Source organism: Engystomops pustulosus, chromosome 10 (assembly GCF_040894005.1).
Source record: "Engystomops pustulosus chromosome 10, aEngPut4.maternal, whole genome shotgun sequence".
NCBI classification, from domain to species: domain Eukaryota; kingdom Metazoa; phylum Chordata; class Amphibia; order Anura; family Leptodactylidae; genus Engystomops; species Engystomops pustulosus.
Window position 1 is genome coordinate 98,406,004 of NC_092420.1, and position 21,014 is coordinate 98,427,017.

Consider the following 21,014-nt stretch of genomic DNA (forward strand, 5'->3'; position numbering starts at 1 on the left):
TCATTGTACGTGTCCGTGTGTTTTATTGCTCCGCTTCCATGACGTCACAGCTGACTGGCCAGAGTCGCTTCAATGATCCCATATAAAGCGTTCATCTGTAAGAGAGGAGATGCCCGGGTTATAGACGGCTGGACACATCACCATACGACCGTCCTCATAAATCCCCACCTCCACCATAAAACGCCACTTAGGATCCGTGACGCTCTCGGGTGAAGGGGATGTCTCTCTTTTTTTATGTGTCCTTTCCTATGAACATTGTAAAACGTTTAGTGTGAAGCTGAGGGATTTACAAGCTTCTCTCCTGCCCCAACAATCTGCTTCATACCCTAAAATGTTGGGTTATTATCAAATTGACCAAATCAGCCGCAGAGTTAATAGTTTCCGTGTATCAGTCGCCTCCATCTATCAGCCCCGGGACATGTATAGAAAAGATGGTGACTGCGCCCACAGGGGAAGCCGACCGCTCCCCAAAACCCTAAATATCACACGGTCTACTCTACTAGGGACAGAGATATTCCACTCATTTCTTCCACTTAAGATTTTATACAAAATGGTCAGAATCTGCTCCTTACATTGCAAAGTAAAGGAAATCTACCATCAAAATCCATCATGTGGGAATATTCTTATATTTGTCATCCATGGCCTCTTTCCTTCTAAAATCAACTTTTAAAATTGTGCTATAATGAGACAGAAGGGCTCTGGAGGGGTGTTGGCAGAGCTCCTCAGTGCTGCAGATTCATAGGCTGTTACAACGAGCATAACAAGTCTCACCCCCCCCCCCTGCTCTCTCTCCCTCCTCCCTCTGCCTGTTCAGTAACGCCCCCTAGAGCTCTTCTGGCTTATTAGCATAATAAAAGTAGATTTTAGAAGGAAGGAGACCATGGATAACAAATATAAGAAGATCCCACAGTCCCGGTCCTGCCTGGATCCATAAGTAATGTCCCTGGTTTATCAGGATGGATTTTTATGGTAGGTTGAAAAAAAAGCTGCTTTCTTCCAAAACAGCGGCACCCCTGACCTTGCTTTGTACCAGTATTACAGCTCAGCTCCATTCATCTATATGAAGTGACAAACATTGGTTAGACGTGGCGGTGTTTCTGGAAGAAAGCAGCCATGTTATTCAACCTCCAGACAATCCCATTAAGCCTGCATTCACGCCTCGTTTGATAGGGCTCATTTACTAATGGTCTGAACGCCGCACTTTCCCGTATATTTCCTATTTGGGACGATTTGTGTCGCATCGATGCCAGCTTTCACGCGACAGAAATCGGAGGCGTGGCCGTCAGACAAGATCATGATCAGCACTTACATGCACCAGGAAGAAGAAGGTGAACTCTGGCGGACCCTGGCGCAGCAGCGACACATGCTGCATATTGGGCGCACGACCTTAGTGACTCCCAGAAGACTAGAGATGAACAAGCACTAAAATGCTCGAGTGCTCGTTATTCGAGACAAACTTTTCCCGAGCCCCATTGAAGTCAATGGGAGACTCGAGCTTTTTTCAAAGGGACCATGGTTCGGGAATAAAATGTGTTATTTAATTGAAAAAGAATGTCTTCTGATAAGTTACCAGATGTATGCAAACATCTGCAATCTATTCTTCACTGTTCCGTGCTTATATTATCTCCTGACAGGTTGGCAGATGTGAAGAACAATGAAGAATAGAATAAAAACAGTGAACACAGTGACCACAGGATCATTTAAGTGAAAAACACAGTAAAGAATAGTATGCAGAAATAAATAATAAAATATCCAGGAAAGATGGAAAATGTAACATAAAAATATGGAGGAGCCACTAATACGGCATACTCCCGTATATGCCACAAAGTCACAGAGTCAAAGATATAAAATTAGTGCTCTACTCCTTATACTGTTTGTCAAATGGCGAGAGCCTCTCACCACCTCTTCATGGACTGGAAATAAAAGATATCCCTGACTCCTTGCATCGCCAATCGTCCTCCTTTAGTGGGTTAAAACACAATCCTCGTCTCGTTACCGTGTCCACGGTGTGTTCCCAATCCTACATCAGGAGGTATGCGAAAGGATAGTGCAGATTGCCAGGTTCAAAAAGGAAATAGTATTTATTGTATATACTCACATACATGCGCCATTCGACAAACAGTATAAGGAGTAGAGCACTAATTTTATATCTTTGACAGTAAAGAATAGATTGCAGATGTTCGGCACATCTGCTTACTTGTTGGTAGATACGCTGTCCCGGGATCCGCTCCTCTTCTTCCACTGAAGTCTCCCCGATGTCTCTGCCCTTCCCGATGTCTCTGTGCCCGCCGCTGCCTGTGCTGCTCCCCGGTGTCTCTGTGCTGCTCCCCGGTGTCTCTGTGCTGCTCCCCGGTGTCTCTGTGCTGCTCCCCGGTGTCTCTGTGCTGCTCCCCGGTGTCTCTGTGCTGCTCCCCGGTGTCTCTGTGCTGCTCCCCGGTGTCTCTGTGCTGCTCCCCGGTGTCTCTGTGCTGCTCCCCGGTGACTCTGTGCTGCTCCCCGGTGTCTCTGTGCTGCTCCCCGGTGTCTCTGTGCTGCTCCCCGGTGTCTCTGTGCTGCTCCCCGGTGTCTCTGTGCTGCTCCCCGGTGTCTCTGTGCTGCTCCCCGGTGTCTCTGTGCTGCTCCCCGGTGTCTCTGTGCTGCTCCCCGGTGTCTCTGTGCTGCTCCCCGGTGACTCTGTGCTGCTCCCCGGTGTCTCTGTGCTGCTCCCCGGTGTCTCTGTGCTGCTCCCCGGTGTCTCTGTGCTGCTCCCCGGTGTCTCTGTGCTGCTCTCTGGTGTCTCTGTCCTGCTCACCGTGTTCTTTAATGTGTTCTTCACATACTATTTTGTACGCACCGTTCCGCGCGTATCTTCCGACAAGTAAGCAGATGTGCCGAACATCTGTAATCTATTCTTCACTGTGTTCTTTGCTGTGTTTTTCACTTAAATGATCCTGTGGTCACTGTGTTCACTGTTTTTATTCTATTCTTCATTGTTCTTCACTGTTTTTTTTTTTAATTAAATGCTCGATCTCGAGCAGGGGAAATACTCGTCCGAGCAACGAGCCGTTTCGAGTACCTTAATACTCGAACGAGCATCAAGCTCGGATGAGTATACTCGCTCATCTCTACAGAAGACCCAAATCAGCATTGGACAACGCGCCATGGGATCACGACTGGACCGGGTAAGTAAATGTGCCACATTGTGAACGTGATGTAAACTCCACATGTGAATGCAGGCCTAAAGCAAGATGAAGACTGAATCTGATAATTTTCTATGTGACTATTCTTTACTGCATGTAAACAGAGTTTTAGAAATCACTCGCTTTGCACAAGGTAGAAGCAGACGGCTCCATGCTCTATGAAGAGGTGGGCTGCCTGAACTGCACAGCTGGCTCCTATTCATTTCCATGGGAGCCCCATGTGCAGTTATGGGGGTCTGATACAGCTGATCAGTGCAGGGTCTCGTACCTGTGATGCTTCCATACTCGTCACGTTCCTCAGGGTGTACACACTAACTTGTCCATCGCTGTCTCCTATCAGGACACAATTTGTATTCTTGGCAAATAACAGGGTGGTAAGTCGCACCCCCGGATTAGCGGAGCTCACGATAATGGGATCTAAGCTGGAAGAGAGAGAGAGAGTAAGGTGAACAATGTACAATCTACAAGAGTAACCGGAGGATTGTACCTACCTCCTACCACCACTTACGTGCTGACACTTAAGTCCCAGATCTCCACCCGATCCTCGCTGACTGCCCCGAATACTAGTGGAGAGGCCGGAGACCACATGACGTCATGGACGGCGTTGGTGGAGGCGCAGAAGGTCAGGATGGGCTGTAAAATGTCCTGACGCCATAAATGGATGCACCAGTCGGCTGAACAGCTAAGAAAGACGTCCGGGCAGAAGGGAGACCAGGCAAGCTTATACACCGGACCCTGCAATGTGATGTAACAACGCTGCAGTCAGATCATCCAAACCAATCACAGGGCCCTATGAGCAGAGACCATAATTTTATGCATATGCAAATCGGCCTGCAAGTCCTCCGCCCCCATTGCACTTGCAGGCTGATATTCTCTCATACATATAAAGAGGATTATCTCTGCAGTGGCCATAAATCTGATGTGTATAAGATATGTTTCTGCTCCTATTAGAGGCCTCAATGTTGCACTATTATCGGTTTGGGAGGAATTTTGGGACCTGGGATTTCCAAGTCCTAAGCACTTATGGTAATTGTAATGACATAGATGTATCAGTGACCCCAATCTGCAGTGTCTGTACTCCCACAACTTCCTATGTGCCGTACCTACAGCCATGGCTAGAAGTCAGATTACTCATACACATACATAGACCTGAGTCACGTAGGCACCGGGGGGGGGGGGGGGGGGGGGGGTGAATCACCGCCGGATCTCGGCTCATCTCTAAATGAAATCATCTTCTGCAGTGCTCGGCAATCTAAGAAATGTACTTTATTAAGATGAGAAAAATCCAATTATCCAGGAACAAGCCCCGGCTCTTCCCGTAATTGCATCAGAGAAATCAACCGTGAGATTTACATAGAACTCGCAGATCCAACAGAACCCCTTTATCTGCTCACTAACTTTCCACAGAAAGGCTCCTGAAAATGTTCTAATCGCAGAGGGTTCTGCTGGGACTAGTAACGATTATCTGGCAGGGAGTTTGGTTTCCTGCAGCGCCCTCACAAGGGAAACAGCCATTGTTAATGAATGGGATAATCCTGGGATAAACTACTATCAGGAAATCCCTCTTACTAAAGGGGTTGTCCGGGGTAAAAAAAAGCTGCTTTCTTCCTGTTAGAGCGCCACACCTGCCTTGAGGTGGTGCCAGGTAGTGTTCCACACAGACAACCTTTGTCTGAAGTCATGTTTTTAATTGACATATTTCTTAAAGTGGCCAAAAGCTGTTCCTATTGACCCCTCCTATACACATGCATGCTCAGCTTGGCAGTGCATGCATGTGTTCTAGGGGAAACTGCTGCCGGGCTCCTATGCCTTTGAAAATAAAATGATTGAACATGTCAATATTTAATATGTCTGATCTTTCTATTGGGGGAGAGTTTAGAGATCCCCATAAATATCAGATACACTGGTGGTCCCAATGAAAGTGCCAGGTCCTTTATATAAGGTGTATAAGTTATATCTGGCTGACACGTAATATCACAATATGTGTTTTGCTGTATAACTAGGCAGGTCTGCCGCTCAGGATCCTGGCAGAGTTGGGTCAGCTTGGCACAGATCTCCCATCCTTCTCACCTTATGTGCCCGATACGTATCTAGAAACTGCTCATTGTACGAGCAGGAGCACTTGTGGATGTGTCCCTCTTCTGTCCCCGCAAGATAGATGTTAGGATCCTGCAGGAGAGAAATAACATGAAACAAAATCTAAATGTTAGAAATCTGAGGATAAACTTGACCCAAACTCCAGAAATTTGTGATCATAAATCTACATCTATCGGGACACAAGCTGCATCTGACTGGTTGTTACCGTTGGAAGGAAGTCGAAACACATCCCCGGAGCCTGCCGAGAGATAAAGGCTTCTTTCTTCTCTTTTTCTCCAGTGGATTTCTTTAGTTTGTCTTTTCCTGTGCGCTTTAACCTCATCAGATCTGTCACAAAGGAATAAGTGACATCATGCAACGGCTATACACCTTGTAAGCGGTCTTATTCCATGACAGAAGTTGTACTGAGCTGGTACTGTTTGGAGATTTCAGCTCTGAAGCCTGCAGAATAGTGAGTGCAGCTCTGGGGTATAATACAGGATGTAACTCAGGATCAGTACAGGATAAGTAATGTCATGTATGTACACAGTGACTGCACCGGCAGCAGAATAGTGAGTGCAGCTCTGGGGTATAATACAGGATGTAACTCAGGATCAGTACAGGATAAGTAATGTCATGTATGTACACAGTGACTGCACCAGCAGCAGAATAGTGAGTGCAGCTCTGGAGTATAATACAGGATGTAACTCAGGATCAGTACAGAATAAGTAATGTCATGTATGTACACAGTGACTGCACCAGCAGCAGAATAGTGAGTGCAGCTCTGGAGTATAATCCAGGATGTAACTCAGGATCAGTACAGGATATGTAATGTCATGTATGTACACAGTGACTGCACCCGCAGCAGAATAGTGAGTGCAGCTCTGGGGTATAATACAGGATGTAACTCAGGATCAGTACAGGATAAGTAATGTCATGTATGTACACAGTAACTGCACCAGCAGCAGAATAGTGAGTGCAGCTCTGGGGTATAATATGGGATGTAACTCAGGATCAGTACAGGATAAGTAATGTCATGTATGTACAGTGACTGCACCAGCAGCAGAATAGTGAGTGCAGCTCTGGGGTATAATATGGGATGTAACTCAGGATCAGTGCAGGATAAGTAATGTCATGTATGTACACAGTGACTGCACCAGCAGCAGAATAGTAAGTGCAGCTCTGGAGTATAATACAGGATGTAACTCAGGATCAGTACAGGATAAGTAATGTCATGTATGTACACAGTGACTGCACTAGCAGCAGAATAGTGAGTGCAGCTCTGGGGTATAATACAGGCTCAGTACATTATAAGTAGTGTAATATACTGACAATATTATGTGGATTTACTCTTTGTGATTGATGCTTTGCACTGGTCTTGAAGATGTTCTTATTCGGTCTCTCCTTGTATATCTCACTATTATTCAGCTTTGATGCATTTATATCTTCTAGCCATCAGTACTCACCGCTACAATCCAATCCTTTCCTGATGTGCCACCTTGTTATCCTGCCGTCGGCACATATAGACACCAGAATCTCGCCTCGGTCCTCCCCCAGGCCGCTGTCTTGTTCGATCCACTTCACCTGCCAGACCGGACACGCGTGCTTATTAGGATTGTCGCTTAGAAAATGGAAAAGAAAGATTCTGCTTATTACTGATCCTGCAACGGGCGTGGAAAGACTGAACATATTCTATAGACAGCAAAGTGACGATAATTATCTGAAAGGTAACACTGGGGTCGAACAAAAAAGCTGTGTTAGACACCGTGGGGCAGATTTGCAGGTTGTGAATCCACTGCAGTACCAGAACCGGCACCAACTTAGGACATGCTAAGAGAAACCTGGCATGACCTGGCCACGTCTTGCTACATGTCAGACTTGTACAGGTGCAGCATAATTCATACATTTAGTCCGATAACTGCAAGAGATGTTCTCTGCACAGTTTGGAAAACCAAAATTTGGCCATGAATTTCCAAAGTCAAATCTTAATTATTCCAGGGTGCACCCATCACTCCTGCACAGTTACTGGTTCTCTGCATATTACAGAAGGGACAATAGTTTCATCAGACGGTGTCACGTGCTGTGTATGAGAGAAGGCAGACGCATGGACCTGAGGTTCTACACAGTCACCATGTGAACTGCACCTTACAGCAGTGTTACTGTTCCGGACGTACCTGCTGTCCAGCACCGGGACATTCTCCTGGCTCTGCACGTTGTAAATTGCCACCGACCCGTTATACATCCCGACCGCCAGGAGGTTTGGAGACGATGCAGAGAAGTCCACGGCAGTCACTCCACTTTCACAATGATAAATCCTCTCTGGCCACTGAAGAGAGAAACGTTTCCTTGAGGGGGCGTTCACACATGGCGTTTGTATTGATGATCGCATGTGCCAAAAGAGAACATTTGTAGGCACACACGGTCACCCCAAGGCAGTGGTGGCAAACCTATGGCACGGGTGCCAGAGGTGGCACTCGGAGCACTCTCTGTGGGCACCCAGGCCATCACCCCAGCAGAGAGTTTCCAGGCAGGACTCCTGTAGTCCCTGGCCACCCAGGATGTGCTGTGATCAGTGCTATTTTAAAGGTACACATCCTTAGCTGCCTATGACTACAGGAGGTGCATGGAAGTGCCTGGTAGTCCCTGCTCTGGGTCCTGCAATTTCTCTTATTCAGGGAACCCTGGAAGGAAGCTACAATGATAATCTGAATTTCTTCTCTTTCAACTGTATTGCTGTCATCAGGACGGCGATACAATTAAAAGCTGTGACAAAACATGTAGCCAAATTGCCATGTTGGCACCTTGCATTTAAATAGGTGGGTTTGGTGGTTTGGTGGGGTTGTAGTTTTGGCACTCAGTGTCTAAAAGGTTCGCCATTACTGCCCTAAGCGGACCTCACACACCAATGACACAAAGGCTACAAAAGCCACAAAAGTGACTGTGCTGCCTGTGTGCAATCGGCTTAATATTGATGTAATCACATTCCCATCCCCAAGGGGGCAGTATAGTTTTGGAAGAAGTGTCAGAGGACATATTTAAAGGAAATCTACCACCAGGATGAAGGATTGTAAACCAAGCACACTGACATACTGGTGTGTGCCCACTCCGGCAGAAGCTGCTCTTCTTGTAGCTTCGTATGCCTTTGTTATTAAGAAAAAGAGGATTTAAAAATTATGCAGATGAGCCTTCGGGGCTCCAAGCTCCATTGACATCTATACAGTCTGGAGCCCTGGAGGCTCATTTGCATACTTTGTGAGATCTTTTCATTGTAAAACACAAGGTCCTAAGAAGCTAAAAGAAAAGCTGAACCTGCCAGAGGGGGCACTCGCCAGTATGTCAGTGTGCTTGGTTTACAATTCTTTATCCTGGTGGTAGATTTCTTTTAAGGGTAGGAATGGAGTAACATTCAGCTTTATTCTTGCCACCAAGACCAGTGACACGTGTGGTATTTTTGTTGCGGTTTTGATTCCTTGCAAAAAGCATGAGTTATGCATCTTGGCTTTTTCAGTGGGTATTTTCATTAAGTGTTTTTATTTTTCGTTTTCTCCTTTGCTGTCTTTAGGTCTGCGTTTGTGAGGCGCGTTTTCATTGCGCTTTTTAAGGCGGTTGTATCTTTTGAGAACCAGTTTGTTTATTGTCTGCGTTTTGAAACGAATGCAATTACATGCACAAACAGCAGGGAGAACAAGGTGACTGCGTTTTTGCAAATTCCAAGAGACACAGATGTATGAATAAAACGCAATGCTTGATGTGTTAAAACGCAACCGCATTGGAAAATTCAACAAAAATGCACCAAAACCTCCATATGTGTCACTGGCCTAAGGCTCACTTAAGTATTCTGCCCTGGGTCATAGCCTGGGCGAGCATACAGCCGAGCGCAGGAGAGGGGAGGGGTGAGAACTACTTACCCCTCCCCTCTCCATACAGAAGGAAGTGGCTGGTGTGAAATATAGGACTTATCAGTAGGGACCAATATCCGGCCGCACAGTTTGCAGGTCCCTCCCCCATACATAAGCCCCCCCCCCACATTCCTGGAATGGAAACATATGCAACCACATTGTAACCGGGATGTACCCAAGGGGTATAATTTCAGCTGTAACCAAGAAAAAAGTTCTTCTCACCGTTGTGTTCTTTAGTGACCAGCAACAAGCCAATCCTCCCTTCTGTTCCTTATAGCTGAATTGTCCATACCCCACAGCCAGAAGGTCCTACACATGGAAAGCACATGGTTAATGAGTGGCAGGAATGGTTCCAGGCTTCCGTGAATATGTCACATCACTTACTGGGTTTTTCCTGTTCCATGAGGTGCTGCTCACGTTGTGTCCTTTAGTCACCTCACAGACAAAAGACCACAACCTATCCAAACTGGGCGAGGTGACGTTGGCTATCACTTCTGTGTCATCTGCAGATTCTGGATCTGTAAGGGAAATGGCTTTAGAAAAATACATAACTGATATAGGAAGTTATTCCGACCCCCGGGCAGTTTTCAATAGTCATTAATATGTTTAAAGGGAGTCTACACCTCTTCCGAGGGTTATAATATGCTGGCAGCGTGCTGTAGAGAAATGCACAGTGATTTACAACATAATATTATTATTTGTGTCCATTATGCCATTTCCTAGATATTCCCAGTTTAATCTGTATGGTAATGAGGTAGTTGGTGCACCCACCTTGTTTCGGCAGCACCCTGAGCACTGCTTTTCCCACCCTAATCACTTCCTTCTTCTTCCCGTGTTGCCCCAGGATTCTCACAAGACAAATCTCCTATCTGACAGAAAGCTTTGGGGTCAGGCAGGATAATCAGTGCTCCGGATGAAAAGGACTCACTTGGGCGCACCAACTACCTCATTAGCATATGGATTAAACTGGGAATTTCTCAGGCATAATGGAGAGAAATACAAGATCTATGTGGCATTAATGTGAATGGGTGCAAAGGCTATAACCGGTAATTTGGCAGCGCACCTATAATAACCGGTAGCTGCCGATAAGCCGCAAGCTTCCCCTGATAGATGTTCTCCACCACAACTCTCTCCATGATGAAAAGGTCTTGGTGAAACTTTTCCGACTGTAGGATTTCTTTCCCGTTTGGTTCTGCTTCATCCGGAATGTGAACAAACGATAATCTGTCTAGATCTGTGATGGTGCTGGAAAAGATGTCTGAAAGGGACAAAATGTAAAAGACGCCACATCAGTTTATCCTCCTATCACACTGTCTATATAGAAAGGACAATTTACACCTAAAATAAAGAAAACTGCTATAAAATAATTCAAGCCGTTCCTAAGAGACATTTGTATCTATTTCTGGGAAAGAAGTTGTAGGATCTTCAATCGCTGCGTAACTCATCAGATCTTTGTAGAGGAGATTGCAAGAAGAATTAACATTTTTCATGCAATGTTTTTAAAAAATTTTGTAGCTGCAAACGGCAGTATCTGGTTTTATGGGATAACGCTATAATGAGTCAAATCTAAATAAATCCAAGCACTCCTTGGGTGTAATGCCAGAAAAGTGAAATTTATTTATATACAGTGATCCGTCTGTGACGTTTCGGCCAGTCTCAGGCCTTTGTCAAATACGATCATGTAGGAAATAAGGAGTCAGACTGGCTGATGTGGCGGGCATGAGGTATAGGACACTGTGGGGCAGATTTACTTACCCGGTCCATTCGCGATCCAGCGGCGCGTTTTCTGCGGAGGATTCAGGTCTGGCCGGGATTAATTAAGGTAGTTCCTCCGCTGTCCACCAGGTGGCGCTGCTGCGCTGAAAAGCATTGAACGCGCTGGAGTTCACCGAGCCGGGCTGAGTGAAGGTAAGTGCAAGCTCCGCAACAGATTTTTTGTTTTAAATGCGGCGGTTTTTCCGAATCCGTCGGGTTTTCGTTCGGCCGCGCCCCCCGATTTCCGTCGCGTGCATGCCAGCGCCGATGCGCCACAATCCGATCGCGTGCGCCAAAATCCCGGGGAAATCGGCGCAAATCAGAAATATCCGGGTAACACGTCGGGAAAACGCGAATCCGCCCGTAGTAAATGACCCCCTGTGTGTCTGCTGGAAGGCTATAATGAGTCAGTCACACCTACAGGCCGCACCAGAAAACATTAACTGGAGACAAAAAGCAGCAGTTGCGCCAAAAGCAACTTGTTGATGGTTTCCATGTATCAGGGTTTGTTTCTAACCTATTTACACGCTAAAAATAATAATGCTAAATAATAATAATGCTAAATAATAATACAAATGACATAAAAATGCTGCTAAAAGTCCCCTATTTACCTCCTCTGTCCATTGAAGCCCCTGACATGGTTCTCCTGCTAGTGTTGGACCTGCTGCTGGCGACGCTCTCTGATCTACTGGGAGTCTCCACCACAGGGTTTACTATCGGCGGACCCTCTGGAGAGTTATACGAGTCGTACAAGTCCCAGACTGAAGCCATGACACCTACGAGGAAGACATAAAGAACAGAAGAATATTCTGATCAGTTTTGGATATTTATCGTTGTTTTATGTATTGCTCTATGTTGAGCTTCAATATGTCTGATCCTTTAATTCCTGCTGATGGCACACACACACCTGGCACATGCACACTGCGGGGAAAAGAGGAAAAGCTATTTTTCTAATGGGTGCAAAGCTGTATACATTGTGACTTTACAGGGGTTGTCCAATGTTATCCCCTCTCCTGGGGGTGATCAGAGTGATTCCGACAGTTGAGACCCCCATCGATCCAAAGAACCCATTCTCACTATTGAGCGGAGGGACAGGCTGAGCATGCACGCTGCTGCTCCATTCTATTGCATGGGAGTGTAGGAGATAACTAGTTTTGCTTGACAATATACAGCACTAACACGGTCAGTAAATCAAGCAGCAGGGCTCTTCTGATCACTGGGGTCCTGTTCTCATGATGTTCCAGAGCCCCAGCAGTTGAGCACTCACTGATCACCTAGTTATTCCCTATCCTGTGGATAGGGGATAACTTCTAAACCTGGCACAACCCCTTTATATTCATGGTGACTGAATAGTAAGCATAACCTAATATAATATATATAATATAACCCCACCTGCATCTTCAAGGCCAATTCGTTCGCACTGAACCTCTTTACTTTTCGGGGCCCCGTTTATTGTCTGCATCATCCTCTCTACATAGCGATCGTTTCCAGCTCTGTTCTTGCACAGATCCTTGTAGCTCTCATTCCTTAAGCTTTTGATGGAAGAAACAAAGATTTATTATATACATTTACAAGATATTTTCCAATAAGATAAGTCAGCGTAGCTGTGACTCTGTGACTCGTACTTGACTGATTCTGCTTGTGGGTCGTCGCTGGAGATGACGGCGGCCGGTATTTCCAGCAGCCATATGGTGTCCGTCTCGGTGAGGAATACGCTGACTGGTTTGTCTAGATCTTCTTCTTTTGGTTGCTCTCGGATGTCATCTTGCTTTAGGTGGAAATCTGTGGAAGAGAAATCATATACAGACAGTGCCCGGGTTATGTACAAGATAAGTTCCTTGGGTTTGGACTTAAGTTGAATTTGTATGTAAGTCGGAACTGTATCTTAGATTTTTTATATTTTTTGCTGACATGGGACCAAGGATTATCAATAAACTTTCATTACAGACCCCTTACAGCTGATCATTGCAGTCTGGGACTATAGTAAAGCATCCAGAGAGGTCACAGTGGACAGAGGGGTCCGTCTGTAACTAGGGGTCGTCTGTAAGTTGGGTGTCCTTAAGTAGGGGACCACCTGTACATACATCTGAGTCTCCACGGCCAAATGTGCATGTGTTCCCAATGTGACTAAGAAGGTGGCTGATATCTCTAGAGAACAAAGAAATCCAACACCTCCCCTTACAGAGGTTTACAAAAAATAGTAAAGGGTTTTCTAATGCCGAATGAAGAAAAATAACTGTACACACCTTTCCAGAGGTTTCCCAATTCCAGCACCGGTGCTCTGAACCACAAGTCATAACATTGATGTTCATCTGTAATGTGACAGCTAAGTCATTTACCTGCCTCCACCTCTCCGGCTCAGGACCTAAGGACTTGTGTGCTCATCGAATATGAAGAACCCCTCCTGATCCAATAGGACTGGAAATATTGGGGGCCAGAGCAGCAGTGCTGGAATTGGGAGGACTCCTGGAGAGGTGTGAACTGCATTGTGGAACCCCCTATGAGGGCACAAGGGGAAATAACACTGGTGCTGTACATATAGAATGAAAACCTCCAATCACAGGAATGAGCCGTCTATGACCTATGGCGGAGACAATGGGGGTCATTTACTAAGGGCCCAATTCGCGGTTTCCCGACGTGTTACCCGAATATTACCGATTTGCGCCGATTTTCCCTGAATTGCCCCGGGATTTTGGCGCACGCGATCGGATTGTGGCGCATCGGCGGTGGCATGCACGCGACGGTAATCGGGGGACGTGGCCGAACGAAAAAACCCGACGGATTCGGAAAAACCGCCGCATTAAAAAAAAAAAAAAAAAGTGTCGCGGGACTCGCGCTTACCTTCACCAAGTATAGGATGGTGCATTACGGCGGACCTCGGGGAACTTCAGCGGAGCAGCGACACCTGGTGGACGTCGGAGGAACTACCTTAGTGAACCTTAGCTGGATCGTGAATGGACCGGGTAAGTAAATCTGCCCCACTGTTATACATTACCAGGTAAGCTGAGCCCCACGTCTCGCTTGAAGCCGGGCTCCTCTATATCCTCTGAAAGAGATTCTGTCTCTTGGCTGGACCTTGACATACTGCTCCCTCCAAATGTAGACCTGACCGGAGACACAAACCTCGTTACCGGGAACCCATCATCCTGCGGATTTCATTTCAGTATCGAAAAATAGAGTCTGAAATTTCCAAACAGTGAAGATGGGGGAGGAGGGGGACGCTGGTGCAGTAATTTTACCTCCCCACATGAAGAAAATGCTACATTCAAAGGGGATGGGCACTTTTCAATAAATCTCTTCCAATAGACAGGTCTCTGCATATATATGTACCTGTGTCTTTCCCTGTTATCACCATGCTGCCCTCTGCATATACACAGGTTCCTCTCTCTCTCACTGCTCCAGCCCTTCCTTATGGCTTCTCCCACTGTATCTCTCTCCTCACAGTCTGACAGACACAGGGAGAGGGGAGGGAGGAGTCATAACTCTCCTGATACAGCTCCTCCTATTCAGCAAAGCTCAGAGATGTAAGCAAAGAACCACAGAGAGCCTGCACACAGCACAAAAGTAAGTAGCAGGACTGCTGAATCACTTGATGAACTTTCAAGGATTATTTTTAAGGCAGTAAATGCACATGGGCAACTTATGTAAAAGAGTGGCCAACCCCTTTAATAAAATGATCGTGATAGAACAACCGGTCATCAGAACTCCAACCACACCAGAATCTATGCAGTGGCTCCAGAATATCAAAGGAGAGATCCTTATAATATAAAATATAATGTCACCTTGAGAACGGCCCAATGAAGCTGCCCGTCATCCCGGTCTGCTGCAGGGACATGGTGGAGAAGAAGTCGGACGCCGTTATAGCAGATGTGTCTGGAGGGGTGAATAATTTTGCCTGTTTCAAGGGGGCGGCCCCCGGTTCTGCTTGGAACAATGTGCGAGGTGTTACATCGTTTCCCTCATCATCAAAAACCTGTGGGAGCAACGATAGGAAATCACAGAAAATAATTCCACCAAATTTACTAATAAATGATTAATAATAATTCTTACCAGGATCACCGGCTTCCCGCTAGACACAGAGTTTTTGTCCATGTTTTTGCTATCAACATGGAGGCTTATACTTTTTCGGCTTCCCATCACACTCCTGTTTGCTCGGCTTTGGGTAACAAAACCAGATATGTTCATAATTTTTTTAACATGAGACGCCATCTTTGGCCTATGGAAAAAGAGCAGTACATAGGAGGCAGTATTATAGTAGTTATATTCCTGTACATAGGGGGAAGTATTATAGTAGTTATATTCCTGTACATAGGGGGCAGTATTATAGTAGTTATATCCCTGTACATAGGGGCAGTATTATAGTAGTTATATTCCTGTACATAGGGGAAGCATTATAGTAGTTATATTCCTGTACATAGGGGGAAGTATTATAGTAGTTATATTCCTGTACATAGGGGGTAGTATTATAGCAGTTATATTCCTGTACATAGGGAGCAGTATTATAGTAGTTATATTCTTGTACATAGGAGGCAGTATTATAGTAGTTATATTCCTGTACATAGGGGGCAGTATTATAGTAGTTATATTCCTGTACATAGGGGGCAGTATTATAGTAGTTATATTCTTGTACATAGGGGGCAGTATTATAGTAGTTATATTCTTGTACATAGAGGGCAGTATTATAGTAGTTATATTCTTGTACATAGGGGGCAGTATTATAGTAGCTATATTCTTGTACATAGGGGGCAGTATTATAGTAGCTATATTCTTGTACATAGGAGGCAGTATTATAGTAGTTATATTCTTGTACATAGGGGGCAGTATTATAGTAGTTATATTCTTGTACATAGGGGGCAGTATTATAGTAGTTATATTCTTGTACATAGGGGGCAGTATTATAGTAGTTATATTCCTGTACATAGGGGGCAGTATTATAGTAGTTATATTCCTGTACATAGGGGCAATATTATAGTAGTTATATTCTTGTACATAGGGGGCAGTATTATAGTAGTTATATTCCTGTACATAGGGGGCAGTATTATAGTAGTTATATTCTTGTACATAGGGGGCAGTATTATAGTAGTTATATTCCTGTACATAGGGGGCAGTATTATAGTAGTTATATTCTTGTACATAGGGGGCAGTATTATAGTAGTTATATTCCTGTACATAGGGGGCAGTATTATAGTAGTTATATTCTTGTACATAGGGGGCAGTATTATAGTAGTTATATTCCTGTACATAGGGGGCAGTATTATAGTAGTTATATTCTTGTACATAGGGGGCAGTATTATAGTAGTTATATTCTTGTACATAGGGGGCAGTATTATAGTAGTTATATTCCTGTACATAGGGGGCAGTATTATAGTAGTTATATTCCTGTACATAGGGGGCAGTATTATAGTAGTTATATTCTTGTACATAGGGGGCAGTATTATAGTAGTTATATTCTTGTACATAGGGGGCAGTATTATAGTAGTTATATTCTTGTACATAGGGGGCAGTATTATAGTAGTTATATTCTTGTACATAGGGGGCAGTATTATAGTAGTTATATTCTTGTACATAGGGGGCAGTATTATAGTAGTTATATTCCTGTACATAGGGGGCAGTATTATAGTAGTTATATTCCTGTACATAGGGGCAATATTATAGTAGTTATATTCTTGTACATAGGGGGCAGTATTATAGTAGTTATATTCCTGTACATAGGGGGCAGTATTATAGTAGTTATATTCTTGTACATAGGGGGCAGTATTATAGTAGTTATATTCCTGTACATAGGGGGCAGTATTATAGTAGTTATATTCTTGTACATAGGGGGCAGTATTATAGTAGTTATATTCCTGTACATAGGGGGCAGTATTATAGTAGTTATATTATTGTACATAGGGGGCAGTATTATAGTATTTATATTCCTGTACATAGGGGGCAGTATTATAGTAGTTATATTCTTGTACATAGGGGGCAGTATTATAGTAGTTATATTCCTGTACATAGGGGGCAGTATTATAGTAGTTATATTATTGTACATAGGGGGCAGTATTATAGTAGTTATATTCTTGTACATAGGGGGCAGTATTATAGTAGTTATATTCTTGTACGTAGGGGGCAGTATTATAGTAGTTATATTCTTGTACATAGGAGGCAGTATTATAGTAGTTATATTCCTGTACATAGGGGGCAGTATTATAGTAGTTATATTCCTGTACATAGGGAGCAGTATTATAGTAGTTATATTCCTGTACATAGGGAGCAGTATTATAGTAGTTATATTCCTGTACATAGGGGGCAGTATTATAGTAGTTATATTCCTGTACATAGGGAGCAGTATTATAGTAGTTATATTCCTGTACATAGGGGGCAGTATTATAGTAGTTATATTCCTGTACATAGGGAGCAGCATTATAGTAGTTATATTCCTGTACATAGGGGACAGTATTATAGTAGTTATATTCTTGTACATAGGGGGCAGTATTATAGTAGTTATATTCTTGTACATAGGGGGCAGTATTATAGTAGTTATATTCCTGTACATAGGGGGCAGTATTATAGTAGTTATATTCCTGTACATAGGGGGCAGTATTATAGTAGTTATATTCTTGTACATAGGGAGCAGTATTATAGTAGTTATATTCTTGTACATAGGGGGCAGTATTATAGTAGTTATATTCCTGTACATATACATAGGGGCAGTATTATAGTAGTTATATTCTTGTACATAGGGGGCAGTATTATAGTAGTTATATTCTTGTACATAGGGGCAGTATTATAGTAGTTATATTCTTGTACATAGGGGGCAGTATTATAGTAGTTATATTCTTGTACATAGGGGGCAGTATTATAGTAGTTATATTCCTGTACATAGGGGGCAGTATTATAGTAGTTATATTCTTGTACATAGGGAGCAGTATTATAGTAGTTATATTCCTGTACATAGGAGGCAGTATTATAGTAGTTATATTCCTGTACATAGGGGGCAGTATTATAGTAGTTATATTCCTGTACATAGGGGGCAGTATTATAGTAGTTATATTCCTGTACATAGGGGGCAGTATTATAGTAGTTATATTCCTGTACATAGGGGGCAGTATTATAGTAGTTATATTCCTGTACATAGGGGGCAGTATTATAGTAGTTCTATTCCTGTACATAGGGGCAGTATTATAGTAGTTCTATTCCTGTACATAGGGGGCAGTATTATAGTAGTTATATTCCTGTACATAGGGAGCAGTATTATAGTAGTTATATTCCTGTACATAGGGGGCAGTATTATAGTAGTTATATTCCTGTACATAGGGGGCAGTATTATAGTAGTTATATTCCTGTACATAGGGGCAGTATTATAGTAGTTATATTCTTGTACATAGGGAGCAGTATTATAGTAGTTATATTCAAGTACATAGGGGGCAGTATTATAGTAGTTATATTCTTGTACATAGGGAGCAGTATTATAGTAGTTATATTCAAGTACATAGGGGGCAGTATTATAGTAGTTATATTCCTGTACATAGGGAGCAGTATTATAGTAGTTATATTCCTGTACATAGGGGGCAGTATTATAGGAGTTATATTCTTGTACATAGGGAGCAGTATTATAGTAGTTATATTCAAGTACATAGGGGGCAGTATTATAGTAGTTATATTCCTGTACATAGGGAGCAGTATTATAGTAGTTATATTCCTGTACATAGGGGGCAGTATTATAGTAGTTATATTCCTGTACATAGGGGGCAGTATTATAGTAGTTATATTCCTGTACATAGGGGGCAGTATTATAGTAGTTATATCCCTGTACATAGGGGGCAGTATTATAGTAGTTATATTCCTGTACATAGGGGGCAGTATTATAGTAGTTATATTCCTGTACATAGGGGGCAGTATTATAGTAGTTATATTCCTGTACATAGGGGGCAGTATTATAGTAGTTATATTCCTGTACATAGGGGGCAGTATTATAGTAGTTATATTCTTGTACATAGGAGGCAGTATTATAGTAGTTATATTCCTGTACATAGGGAGCAGTATTATAGTAGTTATATTCCTGTACATAGGGGGCAGTATTATAGTAGTTATATTTCTGTACATAGGGGGCAGTATTATAGTAGTTATATTCCTGTACATAGGGAGCAGTATTATAGTAGTTATATTCCTGTACATAGGGAGCAGTATTATAGTAGTTATATTCCTGTACATAGGGGGCAGTATTATAGTAGTTATATTCCTGTACATAGGGGGCAGTATTATAGTAGTTATATTCCTGTACATAGGGGGCAGTATTATAGTAGTTATATTCCTGTACATAGGGGACAGTATTATAGTAGTTATATTCCTGTACATAGGGGGCAGTATTATAGTAGTTATATTCTTGTACATAGGGGGCAGTATTATAGTAGTTATATTCCTGTACATAGGGGGCAGTATTATAGTAGTTGTATTCCTGTACATAGGGGGCAGTATTATAGTAGTTATATTCCTGTACATATACATAGGGGCAGTATTATAGTAGTTATATTCCTGTACATAGGGGGCAGTATTATAGTAGCTATATTCTTGTACATAGGGGGCAGTATTATAGTAGTTATATTCTTGTACATTGGGGGCAGTATTATAGTAGTTATATTCTTGTACATAGGGGGCAGTATTACAGTAATTATATTGGTGTTGGTATTGTAACTCTGTACAGAGTCTGGTTCTGGTGTTGTATCTCTGTACAGAGTCTGGTTCTGGTGTTGTATCTCTGTACAGAGTCTGGTTCTGGTGTTGTATCTCTGTACAGAGTCTGGTTCTGGTGTTGTATCTCTGTACAGAGTCTGGTTCTGGTGTTGTATCTCTGTACAGAGTCTGGTTCTGGTGTTGTATCTCTGTACAGAGTCTGGTTCTGGTGTTGTATCTCTGTACAGAGTCTGGTTCTGGTGTTGTATCTCTGTACAGAGTCTAGTTCTGGTGTTGTATCTCTGTACAGAGTCTGGTTCTGGTGTTGTATCTCTGTACAGAGTCTGGTTCTGGTACCATATCTCTAGACAGACCTCAGTTCTGTTGCTGCATCTCTGTGCGGAGCTTGGTCCTGCTACTTTATCTCTGGATAGAGCTTAGTTCTGGTCCTGCATCTCAGTAAAGAGATCTTTCTGGTGCTTCCTCTATGGACAGAGCCTGGTTCTGGTGTGGCATCTCTGTACAGAGCTCAGTTCTGGTGTGGCATCTCTGTACAGAGCTCAGTTCTGGTGTGGCATCTCTGTACAGAGCTCAGTTCTGGTGTTGTATCTCTGTACAGAGCTCGGTTCTGGTGTGGCATCTCTGTACAGAGCACGGTTCTGGTGTGGCATCTCTGTACAGAGCTCAGTTCTGGTGTGGCATCTCTGTACAGAGCTCAGTTCTGGTGTTGTATCTCTGTACAGAGCTCGGTTCTGGTGTGGCATCTCTGTACAGAGCTCAGTTCTGGTGTGGCATCTCTGTACAGAGCTCAGTTCTGGTGTGGCATCTCTGTACAGGGTCTGGTTCTGGTGTTTTATCTCTGTACAGAGTCTGGTTCTGGTGTTGTATCTCTGTACAGAGTCTGGTTCTGGTGTTGTATCTCTGTACAGTGCTCGGTTCTGGTGCTGCATTAGTTAATGACTTTTGGGGACACTTTGCTGTAATAACCTATAACCTGAGGGTACAGTACAGTAGACACATGACTATGCCTGGGCTCGGGTCACTTACACGCTGTTGCCGGGTCTCTGTGCTCGTGGTCGGGTCGGGCCGGACATGTCTCCCTTCTCCTCGGTCTCGGTTCGGGCAGATTCTCCTCAGCGCGTTCCCTGTCACCATAGTAACGCTGCGTCCCGCCCCTTCTAAGTTTGGCGGAAGCTCCACCCCCTCCGGGCCCCGCCCTCGCCCGCGCTTCCATTGGCTGCGCCCCCTGGCGGTCACCGCTCCGGCCGCTTCCGCCTCCATCCGGGCTCTTGCGCTGACCCGCGATGTGAGTCTGGTTCTGGTGTTGTATCTCTGTACAGAGTCTGGTTCTGGTGTTGTTTCTCTGTACAGAGTCTGGTTCTGGTGTTGTATCTCTGTACAGAGTCTGGTTCTGGTGTTGTATCTCTGTACAGAGTCTGGTTCTGGTGTT

General features: G+C 44.0%; 1 protein-coding gene across 1 annotated transcript; it reads right to left on the minus strand.

Annotated features, from left to right (window-relative positions):
* Positions 1 to 20,782, minus strand: DNAI4 (dynein axonemal intermediate chain 4). The gene is made up of 17 exons (XM_072128692.1): positions 20,612 to 20,782; positions 14,960 to 15,125; positions 14,692 to 14,882; positions 13,905 to 14,014; positions 12,535 to 12,691; positions 12,302 to 12,441; positions 11,521 to 11,685; positions 10,218 to 10,412; positions 9,539 to 9,672; positions 9,377 to 9,463; positions 7,430 to 7,581; positions 6,722 to 6,876; positions 5,482 to 5,603; positions 5,250 to 5,348; positions 3,688 to 3,914; positions 3,448 to 3,601; positions 1 to 95 (listed from the first exon to the last, which is right to left on the minus strand). Exons 1-17 carry the CDS (start codon positions 20,656 to 20,658, stop codon positions 45 to 47), a joined length of 2,352 nt encoding a protein of 783 aa, XP_071984793.1. The 5' UTR covers positions 20,659 to 20,782; the 3' UTR covers positions 1 to 44.
* Between the last annotated feature and the right edge of the window lie 232 nt (positions 20,783 to 21,014).